Source organism: Lithobates pipiens, unplaced genomic scaffold, assembly GCF_037356315.1.
Source record: "Lithobates pipiens isolate NorthernLeopardFrog02 unplaced genomic scaffold, aLitPip1_a1.2 Scaffold_8, whole genome shotgun sequence".
NCBI classification, from domain to species: Eukaryota; Metazoa; Chordata; class Amphibia; order Anura; family Ranidae; genus Lithobates; species Lithobates pipiens.
The window spans coordinates 402,891,711-402,916,713 of NW_027507903.1; the positions used below are offsets into that span (position 1 = coordinate 402,891,711).

Consider the following 25,003-nt stretch of genomic DNA (forward strand, 5'->3'; position numbering starts at 1 on the left):
ACATCCACTTTAATATTTAAAAAGATGTGAAGATGAATTTCAGTGATGAACTAATCCCTCTCTCATTTAAAACAAATGTATCATTCATCTGCAGCGATAGTTTGGTAAATGTCAGCTTATGACCCCTTTCACACTGACAACAGGCCACATTAGCCATAAAGCAGTGCTAGTCTTAGTGGCAATTTACCGTAATTTTAGCGGTGCTTTTAAAAGCGACCCACTAGTGGCAGAAGAAAAGGTTAATAGCGCCCAAAAAGCACCGCTGCTGAAGCATTTTTCAGACACTTCGACATTGCTGCTCATTCATTTCAATGGCAGGGGCGGTGGAGGTGTATACACCGCTCCTGCACCACCCCAAAAATGCTGCTTGCAGGACTTTTTCTAACGTCCTGCAAGAGCACCGCCCCAGTGTGATCACACTGGGGCTGCAGGGGAAGCTTTTTTCAGGTGCTTTAGATGTGTTGTTTTTAGCTCAAAAGTGCCTTAAAAATGCCCCAGTGTGAAAGGGTTCTACCTGCTTTAAAAAATTGCCCATTAATATATTTTTAAATGCAACCAGTGTAATTGCTGAATTTGATGTTACCCCCTTATGATTTCCCATGCAGGAAAAATTTAAGAAAGGAAGGGAAGTACTAGGAGCTTATCAGGTGTACTGCATGCAAATATACTGACAAGGAACAAGTAATCAGGAGAAAGGAGCAGAGAAATAAGCTCATCGAGTTGCTGCTGGTCTTTCACTGTCTAATCAAAGTATGAGGGCAGAGGTGACTTAGGTGTGTTGCCTAAAGTGACACTGAACAATCTCCTTATTTTCCAAAAATAAGCCATACACATCCACTAACTATTGGTCTTGTATTCTATTTTTCTTTTCATTCTCACTTGTGTTTGTTTGGATGGAGCAGTGGACGTCAGTTGCAGCCATGTGCACTGCTCTTTGCCTACTACAAATTTCATAGTCCATAGTCCCATAGTACCATACCTATGTACCATAGTGCCTAGTCCATTTCGGGAGCAAGCAAGAGAGGGTATCTACATTTATACATTCAGTGGGACCATGGAGAATGAGCTTAGCTACCATTTAACAAGACATCAGAGGATATCAGATGAAAGTTGGAGATTTGAAGGAGGCTGAGATCAAAAGAAGATTTTTTTTTTTTAAGTGGTTATACGGCTAAAACTTTTTTTTACCAAAGTGTATTCCTGGAATTAGGGTAAAAATGTCCTACTGCTTGTTCCTCCCCCCACCTAATACTTATCTGAGCCCTCTTTTGATCTAGCACTCTGCCCAGCTACAGAAGTTCTGGTCTTGCTCTTATTCTCACAGGGCAGATTTAAAGCAGTGTGAGCCATTTGCTCCTGCTGCTCTCAGTCAAATCCTGTTAGGAGGGAGCAGGGGGCTGGGCCAAGCTGTGCTGCGTGTATCTTTGGATGCACACAGCACAAGTTGCGAGCTCGTCTGCATGTGTGCTCTCATAGCAAGCAGCTTGATATGGGGGCACAAGCAGGAGGGGAGGAGCAGACAGTGCTGGTGGGGGATGATTTCAGAGGAGTTAAGAGACAACCTAATACATACTAGACTTTTTTTTTCTTTTTAAAACAAAGTTTAGTGCCACTTTACCATTAGTATTTGAATATCAGATAACTAACTTGGTGGTGCTGTCTGGCAGGGCTCTATAAATCTCAGGACTAGATGGACATGCATGCACATATTTTTGTCAGGTTTAACAGCTACTATATGTATACATGTCAATGGTCTATTTACCTTAGGTTGGAGATAAGCTTTAGTGCAATCCTCACCTTACTGTGGCTTCAATTTTTTTCTGGGCACTGACTCTCAACAAATGTAGATGTACAGTATACATTTAAAACTTGTTTCAGACTTTTATTTGCTGCATGCTTGTTCTGGCCCCAATCACAGTCAGACAAATGCCATCAATATTTCTCTCATGGGAAGTATATTTTTAATAAGAGCAATAAAAATTTGTTTTGATTGGTTGTTATGGTCTACTGCACTTCATACATTTCCCTGCTAAGTATACATTCTAGTATATTTTTGAATTTGTGCATTTTTGTGATTCATTTTTAGCACAAGTACAGTCGTGTGTGCTTTGGCAACTTTGTAGATATTATGTGATTAAGCACAATTGCAGAATTAAAAACAATTACCAACCTCCCAATCCCGGTCTTAAGCGGTTATCATAGCCATCTAGGAGACGATCCAGGATCCTTGTGAACACTGTGGTATTGTCTCTAATCTCATCCTGTGTGCTTTGTCCACAACTGAAATTACAGGACATTGAAAAAATATATATTATTAAGCATTGAGCTGAATACAATCCTGCCATCAGTAATTCTCAAATCTACTTATGCTCGCTTATGCTGATTCAGAGACACAAAATCTCTTCTATTCAGCAAGATTGTCATTCCAAAGTAATTACTACTAAAGATGTCTCCTTAACTCACTCAGCTTTTTCCATTTTTAATCAACATATCACTCAATCCTTAATACTGAGGATCACGCTGAACGGAAGTGACTGACGTCACAAATAAGGCATATTTATGCTTAGCATCGCAGATGGGGATCTGGTAAGATATGCAGCCGTTACTACTGTTTCCTTCTGTTTTATTTCTGATACAAATACACTATGAATAATGAAGTTATAAAACCAAAGTGATTATTAACATTAAACTTAATGGAGTTAACTTTGCTGTAGTATGTAGTTTACATTTTGGCCCAGAACCAGGAAACCTAAAAACAAACTTTTTCTTGTGAAATACTACTAGTACCATAATAACACCGATGCCATTTAAAACATCCCCATCAATAACACCATTCTATTCATGCAGGAGTAGTTTACTGCTATAAACATGGGCCCAATAGGATTCCTGGAAATTTCTGCAGCGATAGCAGCAATAACACTAGACCTTTCACTGTGTGTGGCAGTCACTTCTGGTAGAGGCTCTGAGATAAAGTGTGACCCTGATAGCTCTCTATTTCCCATATAAGTCTAGTTTAACAAGAACAGAAGATTAAAGCCTAATACGCATGGGCCAAATGTCGGACGACATCAGCTAGTTCAATAGAAACCAGCTGACATTTGGCCTCTGTGTACTACACCCGGCATAGGACATGACCAAAAAAGGTCTGCTGATCGGCTCCCGATCAGCGCCCTCAGCCAATGGCTGAGAGCACTGGCTGAAGTGGTCTGGTGGGGGACTGCACCTCTGTCTGAAAAAAAAAGCACAGCAGGGGAGATCGATGTACTAACACCAGATAGTTAGTACAACGGCTCCTCCTGAGCTGTCAGATTTTTTTCCTTCAGCCCTGCAGGGTTGAAGGAAAAAAAACTACTAGTGTGTACTAGGCTTTATTATTTTAGGGCTGGAATTGACCCTTAAATATGCCTAATCTGCAGGAACCAGCACTGGACAAACACACTCTTAAAATGCAACATTTTTCAGTCAGCAGCTTCAAAGCATTTCAGGGTCTCAACAATTCTGTCTTAAACTCTTTAGGAGGCATACAGCAGAAAAATGAAGGTCCTACCAGGCACGCAGATCAGGTAATCAGAGTTATTTACATTACTAATTGCTATCTGTGAACTATAGGTCTTCTGAAAACAGCCACACTGGCAGTTAAAGTGACACTAAAGTCTTGTTTTTTTTCTTTAAAAATAACAATCATGTTCTACTTACCTGCTCTGTAAAAAGGTTTTGCACAGAGCAGGCCAGGTTCTCCTTTTCTCATGTGCCTTGCTAGCACTCCTGGCCCCTCCCTCCTGCTGAGTGCCCCCACAGCAAGCAGCTTGATATTGGGGCACCCGAGTCGAGCTACTGTCCATTCAGACATGCAGCCACAGCAAACCACCTCTCTCCATATTGACTTTGATTGACAGCAGTGGGTGCCAATGGTTGTGTCTCAGTCAATCAGGAGGGAGGTACTCGTGCACATTGCTGGATAGAGATGGGGCTCAGGTAAGTATAGGGGGGCTGGTGCACACAGAAGTTCTTTTTCGTCTTAATGCATAGAATGCATTAAGATAAAAAAGAAACATTCTGCCTTTACATCCACTTTAAGGCTGAACTCCAGGCAAACAGGTAAATACAAAGTATAATACATATGTGAGAGCTGTTTTACCCACCAAAGAATTTGTATTTCTGTCACTCTAGCCCTGAATTTTACATCATGTCAGATAACGGAGACAGCCTAATGACTTGACTTTTCTCTGCTGATGAGAAATCCATAGCTTCCCACATCCACACTATACAGCATGGATGGGTAAATCTCCCTCTGCTAACTATTGTTGCTTGACAGCCAGCAAACCCGCAGCTCTCAGAATACCTGTATGGCAGGGTTATTTCTGGGCAAAAAATTATACATGTAGTTTATGACTCTGACTAACTTTATTGTTCATAAGCAGCGTGAGCCATGATTGGCTGAACAGTGGTATTGTATCTACTTCTACTACTCTATACACCATGTTGCTGTAGAAAAATCACATAATCCTCCCAAACATATTGAACATTCCTAGTAAAAAACATCTATTACAGAAAAACCACATGCTAACACATTCTAGTATAACTAAATTTGATTATGCTGTTAATGTAAGTAAGAATTAGGTCACCAGGACAGAAAGGAATAGAAACGGCGGCATGTGGAGGTAATTAATAAAGTATTAGTGTCAGGAAGCTAGTTGTTAGGTAATTTGGACAGGGTATAATCCCCAATCCTTATTAAATTTAATAGGTATGATGGCGCGGTTGTGAAAAGGCGACTCGTTGTAAATCTTGCGGCATTTATGCGTTCCTTGATCATCCGATCAAGGGTGAATACCGCTGTGCAAAATGTAAGCGTATTGTTTCCCTGGAAGCCCAGGTTCTAAATCTGGGGAAGCAACTGTCAGCACTGAGGAGTCCCTCCATACTAAAGGTGAGCCAGGAACGTACACACCAGGTCGCGGTTGGGGCCAGCACAGAGGCGGGTGGAGACAAAGGGGTGCAGGCACTAGCAAAGAGTAGATGGGTGACAGTCAGGAAAGGTAGAGGGGGAAGTGCCACGGAGGCTGATCCAGGGCTGGAGCATCCCAGTAAGTAAACTCCATTGAGTGACATTGGTGAAACCAGTTAGGGACCAGCACTGCTGGAGCAGAGGCAGTCTCCTAGCTGCTGAGGGAAGAACTCCTCCAATGAGAGTGGGGAGGGAGCGAAGGGAAAGGAAAGACAGATTCTAGTGGTAAGGGACTCAATTATTAGAAGGACAAAGATGCCAATCTGTAACAAAGACCTGAAGCGTCGAACTGTTTGTTATCTGCCGGGCACTCGGGTTCGTCACATCACGGATCTGGTGGACAGATTACTGGGAGGGGCTGGGGAAGACCCAGCTGTCATGGTGCACTTTGGCACCAATGACAAAGTCAGAAAGAATGATTTTAGGGACTTAGGAGCTAAATTGAGGAAAGGGACCTCCAAGGTAGTATTCTCAGGAATAGTACTGGAACATCGAGCCACACCAGAAAGGCAGAGGGAGATTAGGTAGAGATTAAGTAAACAAGTGGCTGAAGAGCTGGTGTAGTAAGGAGGGGTTTGGATTCCTGGAGGACTGGCCCAAAATGTTAGAGGGGTTTTTAAACTAAGCAACAAGGGGGGCCCAGATGTAGAGATAGTCAGCGCGAAACATATTCCAGAGGGTAGTATTGGGGGCACTAGTGGTAGGTTGACCAAAACACATAAACCCAAGGTAAGTATAGTAGCAAGTCCTAGTTGCAATCTCAGAACACCCAATAAGAGGATAATATGCCAGGAGCCTGGCGGACAAGATGGGTGAACTAGAGATACTGTTGTATGAGGAGGATTTGGATTTTGTGGGAAGCTCAGAGACCTGGTTCAACAGCTCTCATGATTGGCTGCCAACCATTCAAGGGTATAGCCTTTATCGCAAGGATAGAGAGGGTAAAAATGGGGGAGGGGTATACCTATATATCAAGAATAATGTAAAAGTGAATGTGAGAGATGACATCACTAAGGGAGCTGGGGAGGAGGTGGAATGCTTATGGGTAGAGCTCCAAAGGGATGAAGCTAAGGGGAAAATAATACTGGGAGTATGCTATAGGCCCCCTAACCTGAGGGAGGAAGGGCAGACACATCTCCTATTACAATTTGGATTAGCAGCAAGGATGGGAAGTGTTATCATAATGGGGGATTTTAACTATCTAGACAGACTGGGCAAAGGGAACCACACATTCATCTAAGGCTCAAAAAGTCTTACAGGACAATTTTATGGGTCCGATGGTAGACGCACCAACTAGAAATAAAATGTTACTGGATCTACTGATTACCAACAATACAGACCTGATCACGGATCTGGAAATAGAGGGCAATTTAGGTAACAGCGATCACAGGTCAATTGGCTTCAGTATAAATCACACATATAGGAAACATAAGGGGAATACAAAGACACTGAATTTCAAAAGAGCCAACTTCCCTAAACTACGAGCCTTACTAGAAGGATAAATTGGGATAAAATGTTAGGAAAAAAGAACATGGAGGAGAGATGGGTTTGCTTTAAGAGCATATTAAATAAAGGCATTAGCCAATGCTTCCCATTGGGTAATAAATTTAAAAGAGGGAACAAAAGTCCTGGATGGCTTAACTCCAATGTAAAAATGCATATAAAAGCAAAGGGGAAGGCCTTCAAAAAATACAAGGTTGAGGGATCATCATCAGCATTCAGACTTTATAAAGAATGCAACAAGAAATGTAAAGGTGCAATAAGGATAGCTAAGATAGAACATGAAAGACACAATAAACGGAGGAGAGCAAGAAAAAAAATTATTTAAGTATGTAAACAGTAAAAAAAGGAGGACAGACCATATTGGCGCCATGAAGAATGAGGAAGGACATTTGGTTACAAAGGATGGGGAGATGGTGAAGGTGAATTTATTCTTCTCCTCAGTCTTCACGAGGGAATCGGGGGGCTTCAGTAACCAAAACTGCAGTGTTTATCCTCCTGACACATCACAGGAAGCACCTCCATGGTTAACAAAGGATAGAATTAAAATTAGACTTGGGAAACTTAACATTAATAAATCACCGGGCCCAGATGGCTTGCACCCGAGGTTACTTAGGGAACTCAGTCAAGTAATTGCCAGACCATTGTTCCTAATTTTTACTGAAAGTTTACTGACTGGAATGGTACCAGCTGATTGGAGAAAATCCAATGTAGCACCAATATTTAAAAAGACCCAAACTACATCCCTGGAAATTACAGACCAGTTAGCCTAACATCAGTAATATATTTTAGTAATGAGAACGATATCATTAGCAGTAATCAGCATGGATGGAGTTGCCATCTAGGTAAAGGAAGACCCGTGAATGTGGTGTATCTGGATTTTGCAAAAGCATTTCACACAGTTCCCCATAAACGTTTACTGTACAAAATAAGGTCCATTGGCATGGACCATAGGGTGAGTACATGGATTGAAAACTGGCTACAAGGGTGAGTTTAGAGGTTGGTGATAAATGGGGAGTACTCGGAATGGTCAGGGATGGGTAGTGGGGTCCCCCAGGGTTTAATTTGTTCATGACCGATCTGGAAGATGGGGTAAACAGTTCAATCTCTGTATTTGCGGATGTTACTAAGCTAAGCAGGGCAATAACTTCTCCGCAGGATGTGGAAACCTTGCAAAAAGATCTGAACAAATTAATGGGATGAGCAACTACATTGCAAATGAGGTTCAATGTAGAAAAATGTAAAATAATGCATTTAGGTGGCAAAAATATGAATGCAATCTATACACTGGGGGGAGAACCTCTGGGGGAATCTAAGATGGAAAAGGACCTGGGGGTCCTAGTAGATAATAGGCTCAGCAATGTCATGCAATGTCAAGCTGCTGCTAATAAAGCAAACAGAATATTGGCATGCATTAAAAAGGGGATCAACTCCAGAGATAAAATGATAATTCTTCCGCTCTACAAGACTCTGGTCTGCCCGCACATAGAGTATGCTGTCCAGTTCTAGGCACCGGTCCTCAGGAAGGATGTACTGGAAATGGAGTGAGTACAAAGAAGGGCAACAGAGCTAATAAAGGGTCTGGAGGATATTAGTTATGAGGAAAGGTTGCGAGCACTGAACTTATTCTATCTAGAGAAGAGGCGCTTGAGAGAAGCTTCAATATACAAATACCATACCGGTGATACCACAATAGAGATAAACATTTTTATCAGAAGGGAGTTTAACAAGACTTGTGGCCACTCATTAAAATTAGAAGAAAAGATGTTTAACCTTAAACTACGTAGAGGGTTCTTTACTGTAAGAGTGGCAAGGATGTGGAATTCCCTTCCACAGATGGTGGCCTCAGCGGGGAGTATCGATAGTTTTAAACTATTAGATAAGCACTTGAACGACTGCAACATACAGGGATGTACAATGTAATACTGACATACAATCACACACATGGGTTGGACTTGATGGACTTGTGTCTTTTTTCAACCTCACCTACTATAACTATGTAACTCAGTGGTGCTAAATCCAAATAGAGGGGGACGCAACTCATTATATATATATATATATATATATATATATATATATATATATTTTTTTTTTTTAACACCGAGTATGAGTACTGATACTTTTTCTTGGGAGGAGGGTTGTTGTTTGGGAGTTTGGTGATGGCAGAGTGGGAGGGGAGGGGTAGTTGAGGGTGGAGTGAAATAGGGATTATGGGGTGGGAGAGTTGGGATGGCTGGGATCGGGGGAAGAAGATGGGGATAGGAGGCTTATTGTGAGACATGGGGCAGAAGTGACAGCTGTTGGAGAGAAGGAGGAGGCAACAGACCAAAGTGACTGCAGCCATGGTACAGGAGACAGCCAGAGACTGCAGGCATGGTACAGGAGACAGTCAGGGACTGAAGGGATGTTACAGGAGACAGCCAGAGACTGCAGGCATGGTACAGGAGACAGTCAGGGACTGCAGGCATTGTACAGGAGACCACCAGAGACTGCAGGCATGGTACAAGAGACAACCAGAGACTGCAGGCATGGTACAGGAGACAATCAGGGACTTCAGGCACGTTACAAGAGACAGCCAGAGACTGCATGCATGGTACAGGAGAAAATCAGTGACTGCAGGCATGGTACATGAGACCGTCAGAGACTACAGGCATGATACAGGAGACCATCAGAGACTGCAAGCATGGTTCAGGAGACAGCCAGAGACTGTAGGCATGGTACAGGAGACCATCAGAGACTGCAAGCATGGTACAGGAGGCAGCCAGAGACTGCAGGCATGGTACAGGAGACAGTCAGGGACTGAAGGCATGTTACAGGAGACAGCCAGAGACTGCAGGCATGGTACAGGAGACAGTCAGGGACTGCAGGCATGGTACAGGAGACCACCAGAGACTGCAGGCATGTTACAAGAGACAGCCAGAGACTGCCTGCATGGTACAGGAGACAATCAGTGACTGCAGGCATGGTACATGAGACCGTCAGAGACTACAGGCATGGTACAGGAGACCATCAGAGACTGCAGGCATGGTACAGGAGACAGCCAGGGACTGCAGGCATGGTACAGGAGGCAGTCAGAGACTGCAGGCATGGTATAGGAGACAGCCAAAGACTTCAGGCATGGTAAAGGAGACAGCCAGGGACTGCAGGCATGGTACAGGAGACAACCAGGGACTGCAGGCATGGTACAGGAGACAGCCAGAGACTGCAGGCATGGTACAGGAGACAGCCAGAGACTGCAGCCATGGTACAGGAGACAGTCGGGGACTGCAGGCATGGTACAGGGAGAGAGCCCCGCAGCTCAGTACAACAGGATGTTCAGTATCTTCATAGAGAGCCCCCGTTATCTGCCTCAGTCTCCAGCCAGGGAGAGCCCGAATCCAATGATCTGTCTGGCCGGGAGTCAGAGCTGGAGGAGGGAGGTGTGCAGCGAGGAGACAAGACTTGCGGGCTGTTAGGATGGGCAGGAATGCACCTAGCGATGCCACTGAGAGGAGGAGGTGGGGATGGCATTGTCCGGAGGGCAGGAGGCTGTCCGCTCCCAAGCAATGTCACTTCCGGTATTGGTTTCCGGTATCAGAGCATTTTCACGAGTACCGAAAATAGCTAGTATTGACGCCGATACCAATACCAATATCGGTATCAGGACATTCCTAATATATATAACATGTAAATTTACTCGCCAGCTACTGGGCCTATAAACAATAGTCTGGCAATATTTCTGTTGTGAGCAGCACTACATCTATATAGCCTATGACATTTTAGAATAATGAATGCTTGGAGAAACACCATCTCTTCAATAGTCAAATATAGAAAGTCACCTAGGGGCCCTTTTTCAGGGCAACAATTAACCAGTGTGTCACATTGCTGACTTGTGAAAGGGAACCTACAATTCCCTGAAATGTTGATTAATATTGTGACCAAAATTCTATATAATAAAAAGGGAAAATTATTTGTTGCCGTATTAGTGACTCTACGGGTTCTTAGGCTAGTCTACCGGTCATGTGATAAAGATCCCTGAGGTACATCTGGAAGAATTAAATAAAAAGTAAAAAAGTAATATGCAATACTTCTTTTTTCCTGAGAAAAAAACTGTTCTCTTAAAAAAAGTTATTTTAACAGCTATAGATTTCCTTTAACTTTTTTACACTTAGGTCTGAGATACAAAGCCCAATTTATTCTAGCTTGCTTTGTGAAAATCAGTGAATACTGCCATTAGTAAAAATGAGTAGCAATTAGCATTCAGTAGTAATTAAAGTATGCCTATCAGTCATTTCTTGCTGGAGTTACTAGTGTTCCAGAACTTAGGCTGTTATTTTCTGAAAATACTGGATGTGGACATAGTCTGAGGAACTCTGTTATAATTTATAGGCAGATAATGGGATTGAGTTGCTAAAAAAATTGAAACAGTTTAGGCTAAAAAAAAAAATGAACAAGATGAAGCGGTGTTAATGGAAATCATCCAATCACATGCAAGAATATTTTTTAATTTTGTTTGCACATGACTGGGCATTTTTTAAGTGAACACCTGAATCACAGTCTGACTCTTCATTCACCAAGCTGAATGAATAATTACTTTGCAAAGTGCACATGCACATTCCACATTCAATTTACTGGGGGCTTGTTCATAGCGTAGTGCATGCATGAGCATAGGCATAATGCACACACGCTGGTATGTGGTTTTAAGTTGTGCTGCTCTGGAGTACATTTTCTACACGAGTTGCAGTGCATTTTTTGACTCCTTTTTAACTTGTATGCTATTATTATGCTATTATTATGCACTGTTGTCATGCATTACAGTGCATCACAACGTGCTGATTAAAGTACAAGTTCTATTTTGTTTTCAGCTTACACCCACTTTCAGGAAATAAAGCTATTTGCCTTATCCTTGTGTTGGACTGCTTTGGGCAATGCATCCTAACACTGCTGGTGTGGATCAGCCCTAAATGAACAGTTTCTATTCCTTTAACCCCAATTACTGTATAGTCAAAAGAATGACATACATCAATATACTGACAAAAGAATATATGGTAATACCTGCCTAATAAATATCTACATTCTCAATGATAAAATGAATCTGCAGTTAGGTCATTTAAAACAATTTGTGACTCTAATGCCGCGTACACACGGTCGAACTGTTTGACGTACTTAGTCCGTTGAAACACATTTCAGCGGATAATCCGCTCGTGTGTGGGCTTCAGCGGACTTTTTCAGCGTGCAGTCCGGAGTACTAAGAATTTCGGATTTTCCAAAAATCTGTCCGTCGTACTTTGGTTTCAGCGGACAATACGGTCGTCGGTATGCTAGTTCGACGGACTAAGAATGGCGCATGCCCAGAAAGGATTTACACGGCGGAAGGGTGCTTTGCTGTGTCTTGGACTTCCTATTTCTAGTCCCGTCGTACGTGCTGTACACGTCATCGCGCAAGCTTTCGACGGACTGTTTGTGCATCCGTGTGTGGTCAAGTCCGTTCAGTGGAAAGTACAACGGATTGTCCGTCGGATTGTATGACGGACTAAGTACGTCAAACAGTTCGACCGTGTGTACGCGGCATAAGATGATGTATGCCATGTACAAATAAACAGAATAGCATTATAAAAATAGCAAGCAAGTAAAAAAACGTCCTAAAACATGTTAACGTTACAATACTTGTTGACATACCACGTCTTTTGGAGCTACAGTACTTACAACCACTTAAGACCCATTTATATGCAAGCACTTAGTTTGATTCATCAGTGTGTGTTATGCCTATTAATGTGCCCATTTGTATCTCTACTGAGTGTTCTCACTTAAAAAAAAACATACATGACTCTTGTTTTTCTAATGCTATACAGCTCATGTCTTGGACCGTGGTGCGTTACAGGTTCAGGTGCATTTCTTACTATGTGGATGTCTAGGGGGGGACATTAAAAGCACTGCTAAAACACATGTTCAGAATGTTTGCCAACGTTTGGCAATGTGAATTATTGTGTGGTAATGTATGTATAGGTGAAAGGTCATCCTTAAAGTAGAACCCCAGCTAAAAATAACAAGATTACATCGAATAGCTTATTAAAAGATAAAAAAACACATAATGAGCTTTTGGAGCAATATTCATCTTCACTCCAAATATTTTTCCTGCACTATTTTTTTCTGCTGATAGATGTTCTCAGTCTGATGGCCAGTGTCATTCAACCCACTTCCTCTGAGTCAGCATGGCCAGGACTTCCCCCCAGCCTGTTATTGGACAGTAAAAAGGATAAGCAACACAGGGATGAGCTCATCTCCTTCACCCTGCTCTCTCTTTCAATCAGCATGGCATGCTTTGTGTTAGCGCATAAACTTATTGACTTCTTGTGCTTCTTCCTCTCGCTCTTCAACCCTGTTCTACAGGGACTAAAACTGCCCTGGATTTAGTTAGCGTGGAGTTTGGTGAATTTCAAAAAAAGTTTGAATGCTGAACCTGAACCCCATTAAAATCAATGGAATCCATTTTGTGAAATCAAAAATGCACATTTTCTGGGCCAATGGGCTATTGGCCCAGGGCACTTCCCTAGAGGCACATAGGGTCGGCTATGTATTTTTGGGGGACCTTTGGAAACATCTGTGTACTTTTTTTTTATTTTTTTGGTTTGTTTGCTTGTTTAACAATAGAGTCTGACAATGAAATGTAATTTGCTGGCAATTCTAACTGTTATGTTTTTTTTTTCTATGTAAATGTCACATTTGCTATAGCACATCCTACAGCAAGAATGATAAAAAAATGTGTGTAGAGTCCCTTCTAAAATGCATAACAGACCCTTTGTGGCTGGTATGGATTTAAAGAGATACCCCAAGCAAAAAAAAAGTGTGAGGACCTCCAGTTGGCTCATCTCTTGTGGCTGCTGGTGGCTAAGACCAAGTGAAATTCGGGGACTTTAACAAAAAGAGTGGAGTGAGAGTGCAGTAGAGAAGGTAGAGTAATGCCCCGTACACACGAGAGGGATTAAGTCTGACAGACCTCCAAAGGAGTTCCGCCGGAGTTCCGCCGGAGTTCCGACGGAGTTCTGGCGGACTTTTCGACCGAACGGACTTGACCACACACCATCACACCAAACTCCGACGGAGTCGAACGTGATGACGTACGACTGGATTCGACGTAGGAAGTTCCTAGACAGTAGCCAATAGCTGCCCTAGCGTCGGTTTTAGTCCGTCGGAGTAGCACACACACGAGCGGATTTTTCAAAGGGGACCGGGTCCGGCGGAGTTCCGTCGGGAAAATTTAAAGCATGCTTCATTTCTAAAGTCCGTCAGACTTTAGCTTCGCTAAAGTCCGTTGCAGCCCACACACGATCGGATAGTCCGCCGGACTCAGTCCGTCGGAGTTTGGATGTCGAAAAGTCCGCTCGTGTGTACGGGGCATTAGACTTCATAATAGGAAGGGACAGAACTGGAAATTTAAGTGTAAGGTCAGCGAAAGTCTCCAAGAAGAATAAGAACAAAATGAAAGATTTAGCATATCACAATGTGAAATATCAGTTCCGGCAGGATCCTTTAAGATAGCTCATTCAGTTTGTTAAGCCTAATTAGAAGAACATTTCTGCCAGTGATATGCCTATGGCCTTGTGAGCATCCTTTCCAGGGGTCAGTTTGTTTTATATTTTCAAATTACTTTACACTTAAAATAGCAATCTAGATTAACAGTTAAAAATAATCCTGCTTTTAGTTTAATGGAAATTCAAAAGGAAAAAAAAGTGAAAATGCTACAGATTTTTCAAAGTTTAAAATATCTTTAGTTCACAGCTATTCTGCAATTTAACTTTTCATTGAATGTACTTTACTATCCTCTTAATGCTCTTTTACCTAATTAAGGTCAAAATAAGGATAATGGATTTTGTGCTATATTGCTCTGAACTACGGCAGTACTGCCGTACAAATTACTTGCAAACTAGAACATACTGATAATAGTAATTTCTACAAGTAGAAGATAGTAATCAGTTTTATTACCCCCCCCCCCTGTTTTGACAAGTAAAGAATATTGAACGTTAAAACCTTTTTTTATTTGTTTTGGATGGGGTGGGGAAGGGTTAGGACCTCTGTCAAGTTTTATTTCTATCTCTCTCCCTCTGGAGAGCTTTTCCTCCTCTATCTCCAAAACATGACAGGGATTCTATTCATGCTTTAATCTATTCAAAATAATATAAACAAAACAAGTTTGGGCTTTTCAAATGCTTTAGTGTAAAAGTGTATGTAAACAACCCAATAAATTTGCAATATATAAAAAAAGAAGAAAAAGTATTTATAATGTTTTTATATATACAGAAAAGTTTTTCTGTGCATTTGTAAGTCATTACATGACCTCTGTTCTCAGCTTCATAAGGGGCTTGGAGAGCTGGGGTGGAAATTGCAGGAGGATGTATCAGCAGGAAGCAGAAAAATAGCAGTACAATGATCTTCAGAAGTGAAGAGCTGTGCATTGGGGGGTGTCAGCACAAGTCTAACCATTGGAGGGCAGTCAACCTGAGCTCCCCAGTATAACACAAAGAAGAAAACTGACCACATTGAAATAGGCAAGCTGGGGGGCTGGCAGGATCACCAGGCATTTCACACAAAGGAAGCAATGCTTTCTGGTAATTTACACAAAGGAAGCAAAAGAGAACAGGGTACTTCTTAATACAAGACAAGTACAAGGTACCACATGCACATATAAGAAAAAAATATGAAAAGTTGGGGTAGCATACACTTTAAGCAGAATAAAGGTAGCCTCTGCTAGAAGAAATATAAAAAGCTGAAGATCTGAAGATGTTAGTTATCTGGCTGTCTTACTGACCCTTTTCCTTAGGTATTACATACTGTACTGTATTAAAGTCACTGATCCAACAAACCTATGCAGAACAGGTTTTCTGAATTCACTTTGTATGCTTGTCTTAGGTCTTTAAAAGCCATTGGGTAAGCATTATAGTCAAGCAAACAGCATTTTTGAAAGGAGGTTAGCAATTATGGATTAAAGAGAATGAAAGAAACAAGGAAAGAGTTGTGCACAACATTTCTGTGGTCCATTTAGATGTATGATTTAAATATGCACTGTAACCAGCAACAGAATTCACAAATAAACTGCACAGAAAATTAAATTAGTAAATGCTGCTTAGTTGACCAAGCAGCTCACTGTTATTTCAAGATTCTAGAGTACTCCGCCCCAAATTTGGAAGGTACAGTACACTGGCAAGCTGCTGAGTCATTGCATTTAGCAGTATGGTACTAGCTCAACTTTACTGATTATTGGGGTATTCTGGGAAAAGATTCCACTACTAACCATTATTACAAAAAATATTGCCACTGACATTGTGTTGCATTATTATGTCAGTTGTTACTTGTAATCAGAGTTTGGTAGTGACCTAGACAAAGGTAATGAAAATCATATTGCCATTGACTCACATACCTTGTGTTAGCTCCAAAATACAAGAGTTGAATAATGGGTCTATTTTATTTTGGTACAGACATCAACCAAGGTACGTAAAAATATTTACCAGTTCAACTGTTTTTATTTTAGAAGTTAACTTGTATATATATTTATGGCTCATTTCTTTTCAAGGTGGGTAAAAAGAGAAAATATTTCACACTTTCAATAGACTAGTCCCTATGGATCTATAGGCTGTTCAGTTTAACTGTACTGACCTTTTTCTATTATATGCATCCACGTGTATCCTTCCCAGCCACTGGGGGTTTTCAACAGTTCCAATTGTAAGTGAATAGCTAGTGAAGTTCAATAAGTCCATGCAATATATAGGAATGATAAATAACACAAAGGGATTTTTAAACACTTTGTTTAACACGGTCACTTCAAACCTTCAGAAGTCATCCATTTTTATAAGATGACAAGTAATTCAACTGTTAAATCTAGACACCAGAAAGATAAAAAGCCACATATTAATGCAGCTAGGTATTCACTAATAAAAAATGTAGCTCCAGGCAGTAAATGTTCTAGGGGTTATCTAACACAGAGCAGTGCTTATCTTAATATATGGTCCTGCAGTCTTCCTCTCCACAAGTTCGTAACAAGGGGTACCCTGATAATACGCTTTTTGGGAGTCTCCAACTTTTCTTTTTGCCCACCCTCTTGCCAATGTCATCATTTACAAAGCAGGACCAGCAGCCCTGATAATGTGGATGCTGATCATGATTTGTATTGACACAGGAGTGCCTGCCCACATTCCAGGACTTCTGTCACAGAACCTTGAAGCAATCTAACACAGAGTAGTGTTTACCTCACTCGTTGTTAGATCATCCACCAGAAAAATGAGTACTATATTCTTTATCTGCTGGGGAGAGGGCAATTGTATTTAGGCGTTAAATGTATTTTTTTTTTTATATACAAGCAGTGCAAGTACCTGAATATCACTTGTTATCAGCCTCTTGCAGTCCTTGTACAGCAATGCTTACAATGGAGGTAGGAAAAGCAGCATACGTCATTCAGTTTTGTTGCAGTGCAAAGAGCGTTAATAATTTCAGTGTCTAAAAAGGCCTAATTGTACCGCTCAGTGCTCAGGAAAAAATGTAGTTCCCAAACCATATATGTAGAAAACATATATATATATATATATATATATATATATATATATATATATATATATATATATATATATATATATATATATATATATTGTACAGGACGCCAAGGTTGGGTCCTGGACGGGTACTATGTGGCGCCTATATTCGGGAGGTGGTCCCTTTAAGGGAATCATGGTAGGCCTCAGGGGGTCACCTAAAAATGGGTGACAGATTCCGGGTGTCGTTTTTGGGAGATGACTGCAAGGACTCTTTTTGGTGAAGACCTATCTACAGAACTGTAGGTGCTTTTCTTTTTGTATTATTTTGTGCTGAAGATAAGCGGACTTTAATTTACAGTTTTTACATGCTGAAGAAAAGCTTTGTTTTTGGTTTAATTATAAATAAATATATTTTGGTTTCAGCTGACAACGGTTTATGCACTTAATCCCGCGGAGCTAGTATCCCCAAACTTCACAACTGGTGTTTTGGATGCTGGCAAAAGTGCATTTGCAGCCGCAAAAACCGTTTAAAAACTGACATTTAAAAGAGACTGTGTACAAATTGCATGTCTTGGGTGAAGCCAGCCCAGACGCTGCAAGCGGCAGGCAAAGACATGGAGGAGGTCATCAGGGCTTTGGCACAAGCCACCATAACCCAGCAGCAAGCTTCAGCAGATGCAAACCGTCGCCATGAGGAAGCGATGGCTCAGCAGCAGCAGGCCCTGGCACAGGCCATAGCTGCACAACAGGAAAGCACACGGCTGCTAGCCGCCCAGTTTACTGCTCAGCAGGAGTCCACTCAAGCACAGGTGGCTGCCTTGCAGGAGACAGTACAGCGGCTAGCTCAGGGACGTGAACAAGTGGCTGTTGCCGCTGGCAACCAGGTGTCTGTGAGGGCCAGCCATTTTTTACAAAAATTAACGCCCAGCGATGATGTAGAGGCCTTTCTCACCACCTTTGAGAGGATAGCGGAGAGAGAGGGATGGCCCCGTGACCAATGGGCCGGCATTATCTCCCCGTTCCTCACCGATGACCCGCAAAAGGCCTATTTTGACCTTCCAGCAGAACATATCAGCGACTATGAGCGTCTGAAGGCAGAGATCCTGGCCCGCCTAGGAGTGACCACAGCTGTCCAGGCTCAGAGGGTGCATCGCTAGCGGTACAAGCCTGACCGACCACCCAGGTCGCAAATGCATGAACTGGTTCAGCTGGTTAAAAAATGGCTGCAGCCAGAAAAACTATCAGGCCCACAGATGGTGGAACGAATAGTGATGGACTGGTACCTGCGGTCCCTGCCAGATGACCTACAGCGATGGGTAAGCCATGGAGACCCCGCAACCGCTGACCAGCTGGTGGAGTTGGTGGAAAGGTACACCATGGTGGAGGACCTGCTTGGGCCTGCCAGGCGCAGGGAACCCACACCAAGGGCAACCAGACCTGCCATAGTGCCTAGGAGAGAAGCCCTGCCAGACGCTGGGATCCGCCGAACCGCATCATCTGCTACAGAACCTCGAAGGGTGGTTCCTGTCCCAAGAACAGGAGACCTACAGTTTTGGCGATGTCGGTCCTGGGGACATACCCGGGCGCAATGCCCACTTCAGGAGGAGCCTATGGACTGCGGAATTGGTCGGAGAAGCTCCTTCTACGTGCAAAGAGTCTGCACCACTCACCTGGATCCAATCGCAGGACAGTTTGAGTGTCAAGTGTGGGTGAACCACCTTCCTGCCAGGGCGCTACTGGACTCTGGTAGCATGGTAACATTGGTACATGCCAGGGTGATTGGGAGACTTGGCCCTGTAAGGAAAACCCTACGGGTAGTGTGCATCCATGGGGACACCAAGGAATACCCCATGGTTTCAGTGACTGTGTCCTATGGCCATATCTCAGTGACCCAAGAGGTCGGGGTAGTGAGAAGTCTAATACATGACATTATAGTGGGGCGGGACTGTCCACTATTTTTCAAACTGTGGAGCCAGGTACAGATGGGGCTGCCAGGACAGCCAGGAAAGTCTGAGGAACATGGGCCTGAAACCCCCACAACCCACCCCACTGATACAGAGATACCCATTTTTGAATAAGATACTGTAGAGAATATTAAGTTGAAAGATGTGTCGGTTTCAGATTGCTCTGAGGGGGGGGGGAGTCTTCCCATTACAGGTTATGCTGGGGGAGGATGACGAGGAGCTCTCCCCATTGCAGTCTCCGGTTGAGGAAAGTGAAGGGGAAACATCCTCAAGGCCAGTACACCCAGATCTAGATGTACCCAGGGGTGCGTTTGGCACCGCCCAGCTGCGGGATCCTACCTTGGTCAATGCCCGAGAGCAGGTTTCTGTTGTGGATGGGGTCTCACAAATGCCAGGAGCAGATCAGAGGTTTCCTCATTTTGCCTTAAAGGGGGACTTGCTTTATCGAGTGGCTGAAAGCCGTGGGGAAACTATAGAGCAGTTGCTGGTTCCCCAACTGTGTAGGCGGATGCTACTCGATCTAGCCCACAACGACGCACTGGGAGGACACTTGGGGGCAGAGAAAACAGAGGCCAGTATAACTGACCGGTTTTACTGGCCAGGGGTGAAAGTTGAGGTTAAAAGATATTGTGCATCTTGTCCCGTTTGCCAGTTAACTGCCCCAGTGCCCCACTATAGAAGCCCTCTGGTACCCTTGCCAATTATTGAGGTTCCATTCGAGCGGATCGCTATGGATCTCGTGGGACCCCTGGTAAAATCGGCAAGAGAGCACCAGTATATATTAGTCATCTTAGACTATGCAACCAGGTACCCAGAAGCAGTTCCTTTGAGGAAAATTTCCTCTAAAGCCATTGCCCGAGAACTATTTCAAATGTTTTCGCGAACTGGTTTTCCCAAAGAGATATTAACGGACCAGGGCACCCCTTTTATGTCAAAGGTGATGGCGGACCTGTGCAAACTGTTCCAAATTAAGCAGTTGCGGACGTCCGTCTATCACCCGCAGACTGATGGCCTAGTGGAGAGGTTTAATAAAACTTTGAAGACCATGCTAAAAAGAGTCGTCCAGAGGGACGGGAAGGATTGGGATATGTTACTCCCTGCCCTTTTGTTTGCCATCCGGGAGGTTCCACAAGCATCCACGGGCTTCTCCCCATTTGAGCTAGTGTATGGGCGACGGCCGCGGGGGTTGCTGGATCTGGTAAAGGAAAGATTGGAAAGTGAGTCCTCACCACACAAAACCATAGTAGAGCATATCTCTCAAATGCGGGAGAGGGTGGCTAAGGTGATGCCGCTGGTGAGGGAGCACATGCAGAGGGCTCAGGAAGCCCAAAGAAGGGTGTATAATCGGTCTGCGAAAGTCAGACAGTTTCAAGTAGGAGACCGGGTGGCTGTCCTAATACCCACAGTGGAAAGTTCTTGGCCAAGTGGCAAGGTCCATTCGAGATAGTGGAAAAAGTGGGGGAGGTAAACTACAAGGTACACCAGCCAGGGAAAAGGAAACCATACTAGATCTACCACGTGAATTTGTTGAAACCCTGGAGAGACAGAGACCAGGTATCCGCGGTGGTAGCGGTACAGTCAGGAGATCATGCAGGGATCGACCTGGTTCAGGTGGCTACTACCTTAACTAGACCCCAAACCCAGCAAGCAAAGGAATTTCTTCAAAGAAATAGGGACATGTTTTCAGGGTTGCCAGGACTCACCAATGTCATCGAGCACGACATTGTAACTGACCCCAAGGTAAAAGTGCGGTTAAAGCCTTACCGTATCCCAGAAGCTCATAGAGTGGCAGTGTCTGAAGAGGTGAAAAGAATGCTCGAGCTTGATGTCATTGAGGAATCGCAGAGCGAGTGGTCGAGTCCAATCGTGTTGGTACCCAAACCCAACGGCACTCTTCGCTTCTGTAATGATTTTAGAAAACTGAATAAAATCTCAAAGTTTGATGCTTATCCCATGCCACGGGTAGATGAGCTCATTGAGAGGTTGGGGCCTGCCAGGTATATTACCACGCTGGACCTCACGAAAGGGTACTGGCAGATTCCCCTGACCAAGGAAGCTAGGGAGAAAACAGCCTTCTCTACCCCGGAAGGCCACTTCCAGTACAAACGAATGCCGTTTGGTTTACACTCTGCCCCTGCTACGTTCCAAAGGGCCATGGACAAAATTTTGCGTCCACATCATCGGTACGCTTCGGTTTATTTGGATGACATCGTCATCTTCAGCCCTGATTGGGAGTCACATCTTCCCCGAGTTCAGACAGTCGTAGACTCCCTGAGAAGAGCAGGATTCACCATAAACCCAGAAAAATGTGCAGTTGGGGTGGAGGAAGCCAAGTACCTAGGGTACATTGTGGGTAGAGGGTTGGTAAAGCCCCAAATGAGCAAGGTGAAAGCCATACAGGACTGGCCTTGTCCCCTAACCAAGAAGCAGATCAGAGCATTTTTGGGCATAGTTGGCTACTACCGGAGGTTTATACCCAACTTTTCCACCATTGTTGCTCCATTGACTGACCTGACCAAAGGCAGAAAGTCAGTGATGATAAAATGGAATAATGATGCCGAAAAAGCTTTTCAGAAGCTTAAGACGGCATTGTGCCAGGATCCGGTGCTTGTTGCTCCAGACTTTAATAAGGATTTTGTAGTACAGACAGACGCTTCAAATGAGGGGTTAGGAGTAGTCCTGTCGCAGGTAATCAACGAGGAAGAGCACCCTGTAGTTTTCCTAAGTAGAAAGCTGACGGCAGCAGAGAAAAACTATGCGGTGGTAGAGCGGAAGTGTCTTGCCATTAAGTGGGCCTTGGACTCCTTGCTGTATTTCCTCCTAGGCAGAAGGTTTCGCCTGGTATCCGACCACGCCCCGCTTACCTGGATGAGGCAAAATAAATACACGAATGCCCGAGTAACGAGGTGGTTCCTGTCTCTCCAGGAGTTCAATTTTGTGGTGGAGCACAGACCTGGGAGACTACATCAGAATGCTGATGCCCTCTCCTGGGTCCACTGTATGGTATCAAATGGTGCCTCCAACACCTCCGCGTTGAGGCAGAGGGGGGGGGGATATGTACAGGACGCCAAGGTTGGGTCCTGGACGGGTACTATGTGGCGCCTATATTCGGGATGTGGTCCCTTTAAGGGAATCATGGTAGGCCTCAGGGGGTCACCCAAAAATGGGTGACAGATTCCGGGTATAGTTTTCGGGAGATGACTGATTCGCGGTCCTCTCTATATTTTAAGAGAGGTAGTTGGGACCCGGAATTTGGGAGGCTCTAAAGTGACGTTTGGGTGGGAAAGAGCCTCCCTCCCTGACCACAGGAGGTTAACGGCCTCCAGGAAGACAGACAGCCTATAAAGACAGGAAGTAGACAGAGAGGTGGGGTGAGGAGGAGAAGGAGATGAACACCTGTCTGGGGAGCTGTCTGGCTGTGCTGTTGTATTTTCTATTTGCTGTTTGCTGTTTTGGAGGCTGCAAAAAGATCTCTGCAAGGACTCTTTTTGGTGAAGACCTATCTACAGAACTGTAGGTGCTTTTCTTTTTGTATTATTTTGTGCTGAAGATAAGCGGACTTTAATTTACAGTTTCTACATGCTGAAGAAAAGCTTTATTTTTGATTTAATTATAAATAAATATATTTTGGTTTCACCTGACAACGGTTTATGCACTTAATCCCGCGGAGCTAGTATCCCCAAATTTCACAATATATATATATATATGATGTATATGATGTAAGTCTATGTACATACAAGCAGCTGCTTAAATAAAACATAAACATACACACAAGTAAAAAAAAGTCCTTAGTCCATATAGACAAAGTTCCAATACTCAAATCAGCACTCCAATCAAATAAATTAAATGGGACCAGCATTCACATGTAAAGACATATGAGAAATCAATAGTATGTTGATTGGTGATGAGATAGCTGAAAGATTCTACTAAAATCATTGATAGGCGTATACCATCCACACCACATAAAACAAGGGGTTACACTGACCAAAGGGATGTAATTCAAAAGCCTTGAACACACCATGCATCTCCCGTTTGGTCTGGTTATCTCAAACAGCTCATCACCCAGGGTGGTTTAGTCATGTAAGAAAAGGATCCACATAGCGTGATACCATTTTAAAAGTTTATTCAAGATGACCACGCCCTTAAAAAACACACTTACACAACATAAATTGTAACAGGCATTTTGTTATAAAAAAAATGGAATACCATCTGCCATCCACTGCATTGATAGTATCTGGCTGTTCCCTCCTGGTAGTGACACGCGCACGTCACTTCAGGTCGCCATAAGGTCACACACTAACGCGTTTCATCATCACACCTTCAACAGAGCATGGAGCATGTTGCTAGAAAGTGAGAGCAGAGCGACAAAGAGGTGAACTCATCAGTCTGCTGCTTCTCTTTACTGTCCAGTCACAGACTGCTAGTGAGAGTATCCATAAATGATACAGCGCTACCAGACAAGGATGTGTAGTATGGCAGAGCTTTGTAAATCTCAGAACTGAATGGACAAAAGTACAAATAAAATCCCAAGGTTCAGCTTTAAAGTAGTAGTAAACTCTTTGAAATGTAAATCGTTGAAATGTAAATCCACTGACAGGCAGGCTTTTTATAACAGAAGAAACCCTTGTGGTCTCATCTGTTATAAACGCCCCTCCCTCCCGCCTGTCAGTGGGTATTGTGATCTGAACCACACATGTGTAGCTCAGACCACATTTACAGCCTGCCCTGTGTACCACAGTGATGTGACTCCGGTGCATGGGAGTGACTTCACCTGCAGCCCCGCCAAGTGCCTGAAGATCGGGAACACGGAAGGAAGACTGGGTGAAGATGGAAGCCGCTGGGGACCAAGGAGAGCCATGTCAGTACTAGTACATTCTGACCTAAGCCTGCATGGGGGACCATTTTTTTAAGTAAAGGAAGAGACTTTACTAGCCACTTTAACCTCCCTGGCGGTACGATTATTTCGGATTTTAGGTGCTAAAAGCATGAAAATTTGGCGTTTTATATTGTAGTCCTGTAATTCTTAGGAATAACTCTCTTAAATCTGTCCAAACCAGAGTCTAGCAGACATCCCGGGTATGATAAAGTTTGAAAAATGAAATCATAAATTATAATATAATAAATAACTATAAATAATTGTACCAAATAATAATATAACAATAATAAAAATGATTCAATAATGTAATCAAATCAAAAACACTGAAATTTGCTCAGTTGCAGAATTGTCACTATCATTACTTTTCAATATTTGATGACAGATCTCCCCACAAATCGCTATCGCTCAATTCTGCGAGTGATTCCAATTTATTATCGCTGTTTTCTAGCTGGTCTAAAACCATTTTTGATGTAAAGTGACAGTTTGGTTGCTATGGACAATCTCCAGTTTTCAGGCATAAAGAACAGAGCACTGGACAGACCACTAGGGTCAAAGGGGATGTGAAATATTTACATACAGCAATGTAATCTGTAAGATTACATTATACTATATGTATACTGTGTGTTTCACTTTTTGAATTTGGCGCCGATCTCCGTCCCCGTGCGTCGCAACGCTTGCAGGGCACGGAGATCGGCTCCGTGATAGATCGAGCGAGACACGGCTCGCTCGTACAGCGGGGAGACAACGCTGGATCCGAGGGAGAAGGTAAGTAAACCTCCTCCTGGATCCAGCGATGCAGTCCCGAGTCTGGCTCGGGGTTACCGCTCTTGGTATAAAAATTCCACCCCGAGCCTGACTCGGGAATACCGTCAGGGGGTTAAAGCACCACCAGCAATGGTTTGACTGGTCATCATCTTTGCATCAGAACTTTTTTGGTCCATCACCCCACAATATTTTCATTGTCCTGAACATATGAAAACAGATTTGACCAATCTGCAAAAAAATCATACAATTCATGACTCCTGATTTCATGGTATTCTGCATGATTTTCTGCAGATCAGACAAATCTAGGTGCTTATATCAGGAGAATGAAAAACATGATTTGCCTAATTTCATTATGCCTACTTCAGTATAATAACACTCTATATTCTTT

At 43.3% G+C, this 25,003-nt stretch overlaps 1 protein-coding gene across 2 annotated transcripts in view; it reads right to left on the bottom strand.

Moving 5' to 3' along the window:
• GABRA1 (gamma-aminobutyric acid type A receptor subunit alpha1) overlaps positions 1–25,003 on the bottom strand; it is a 355,042-nt gene that overhangs the window by 267,041 nt on the left and 62,998 nt on the right. For both annotated transcript variants that reach the window (XM_077474085.1, XM_077474084.1), the window contains exon 3: positions 2,171–2,280. In XM_077474085.1, the coding sequence (XP_077330211.1) occupies positions 2,171–2,280 (110 nt within the window). The remainder of the gene's footprint in view (positions 1–2,170; positions 2,281–25,003) is intronic.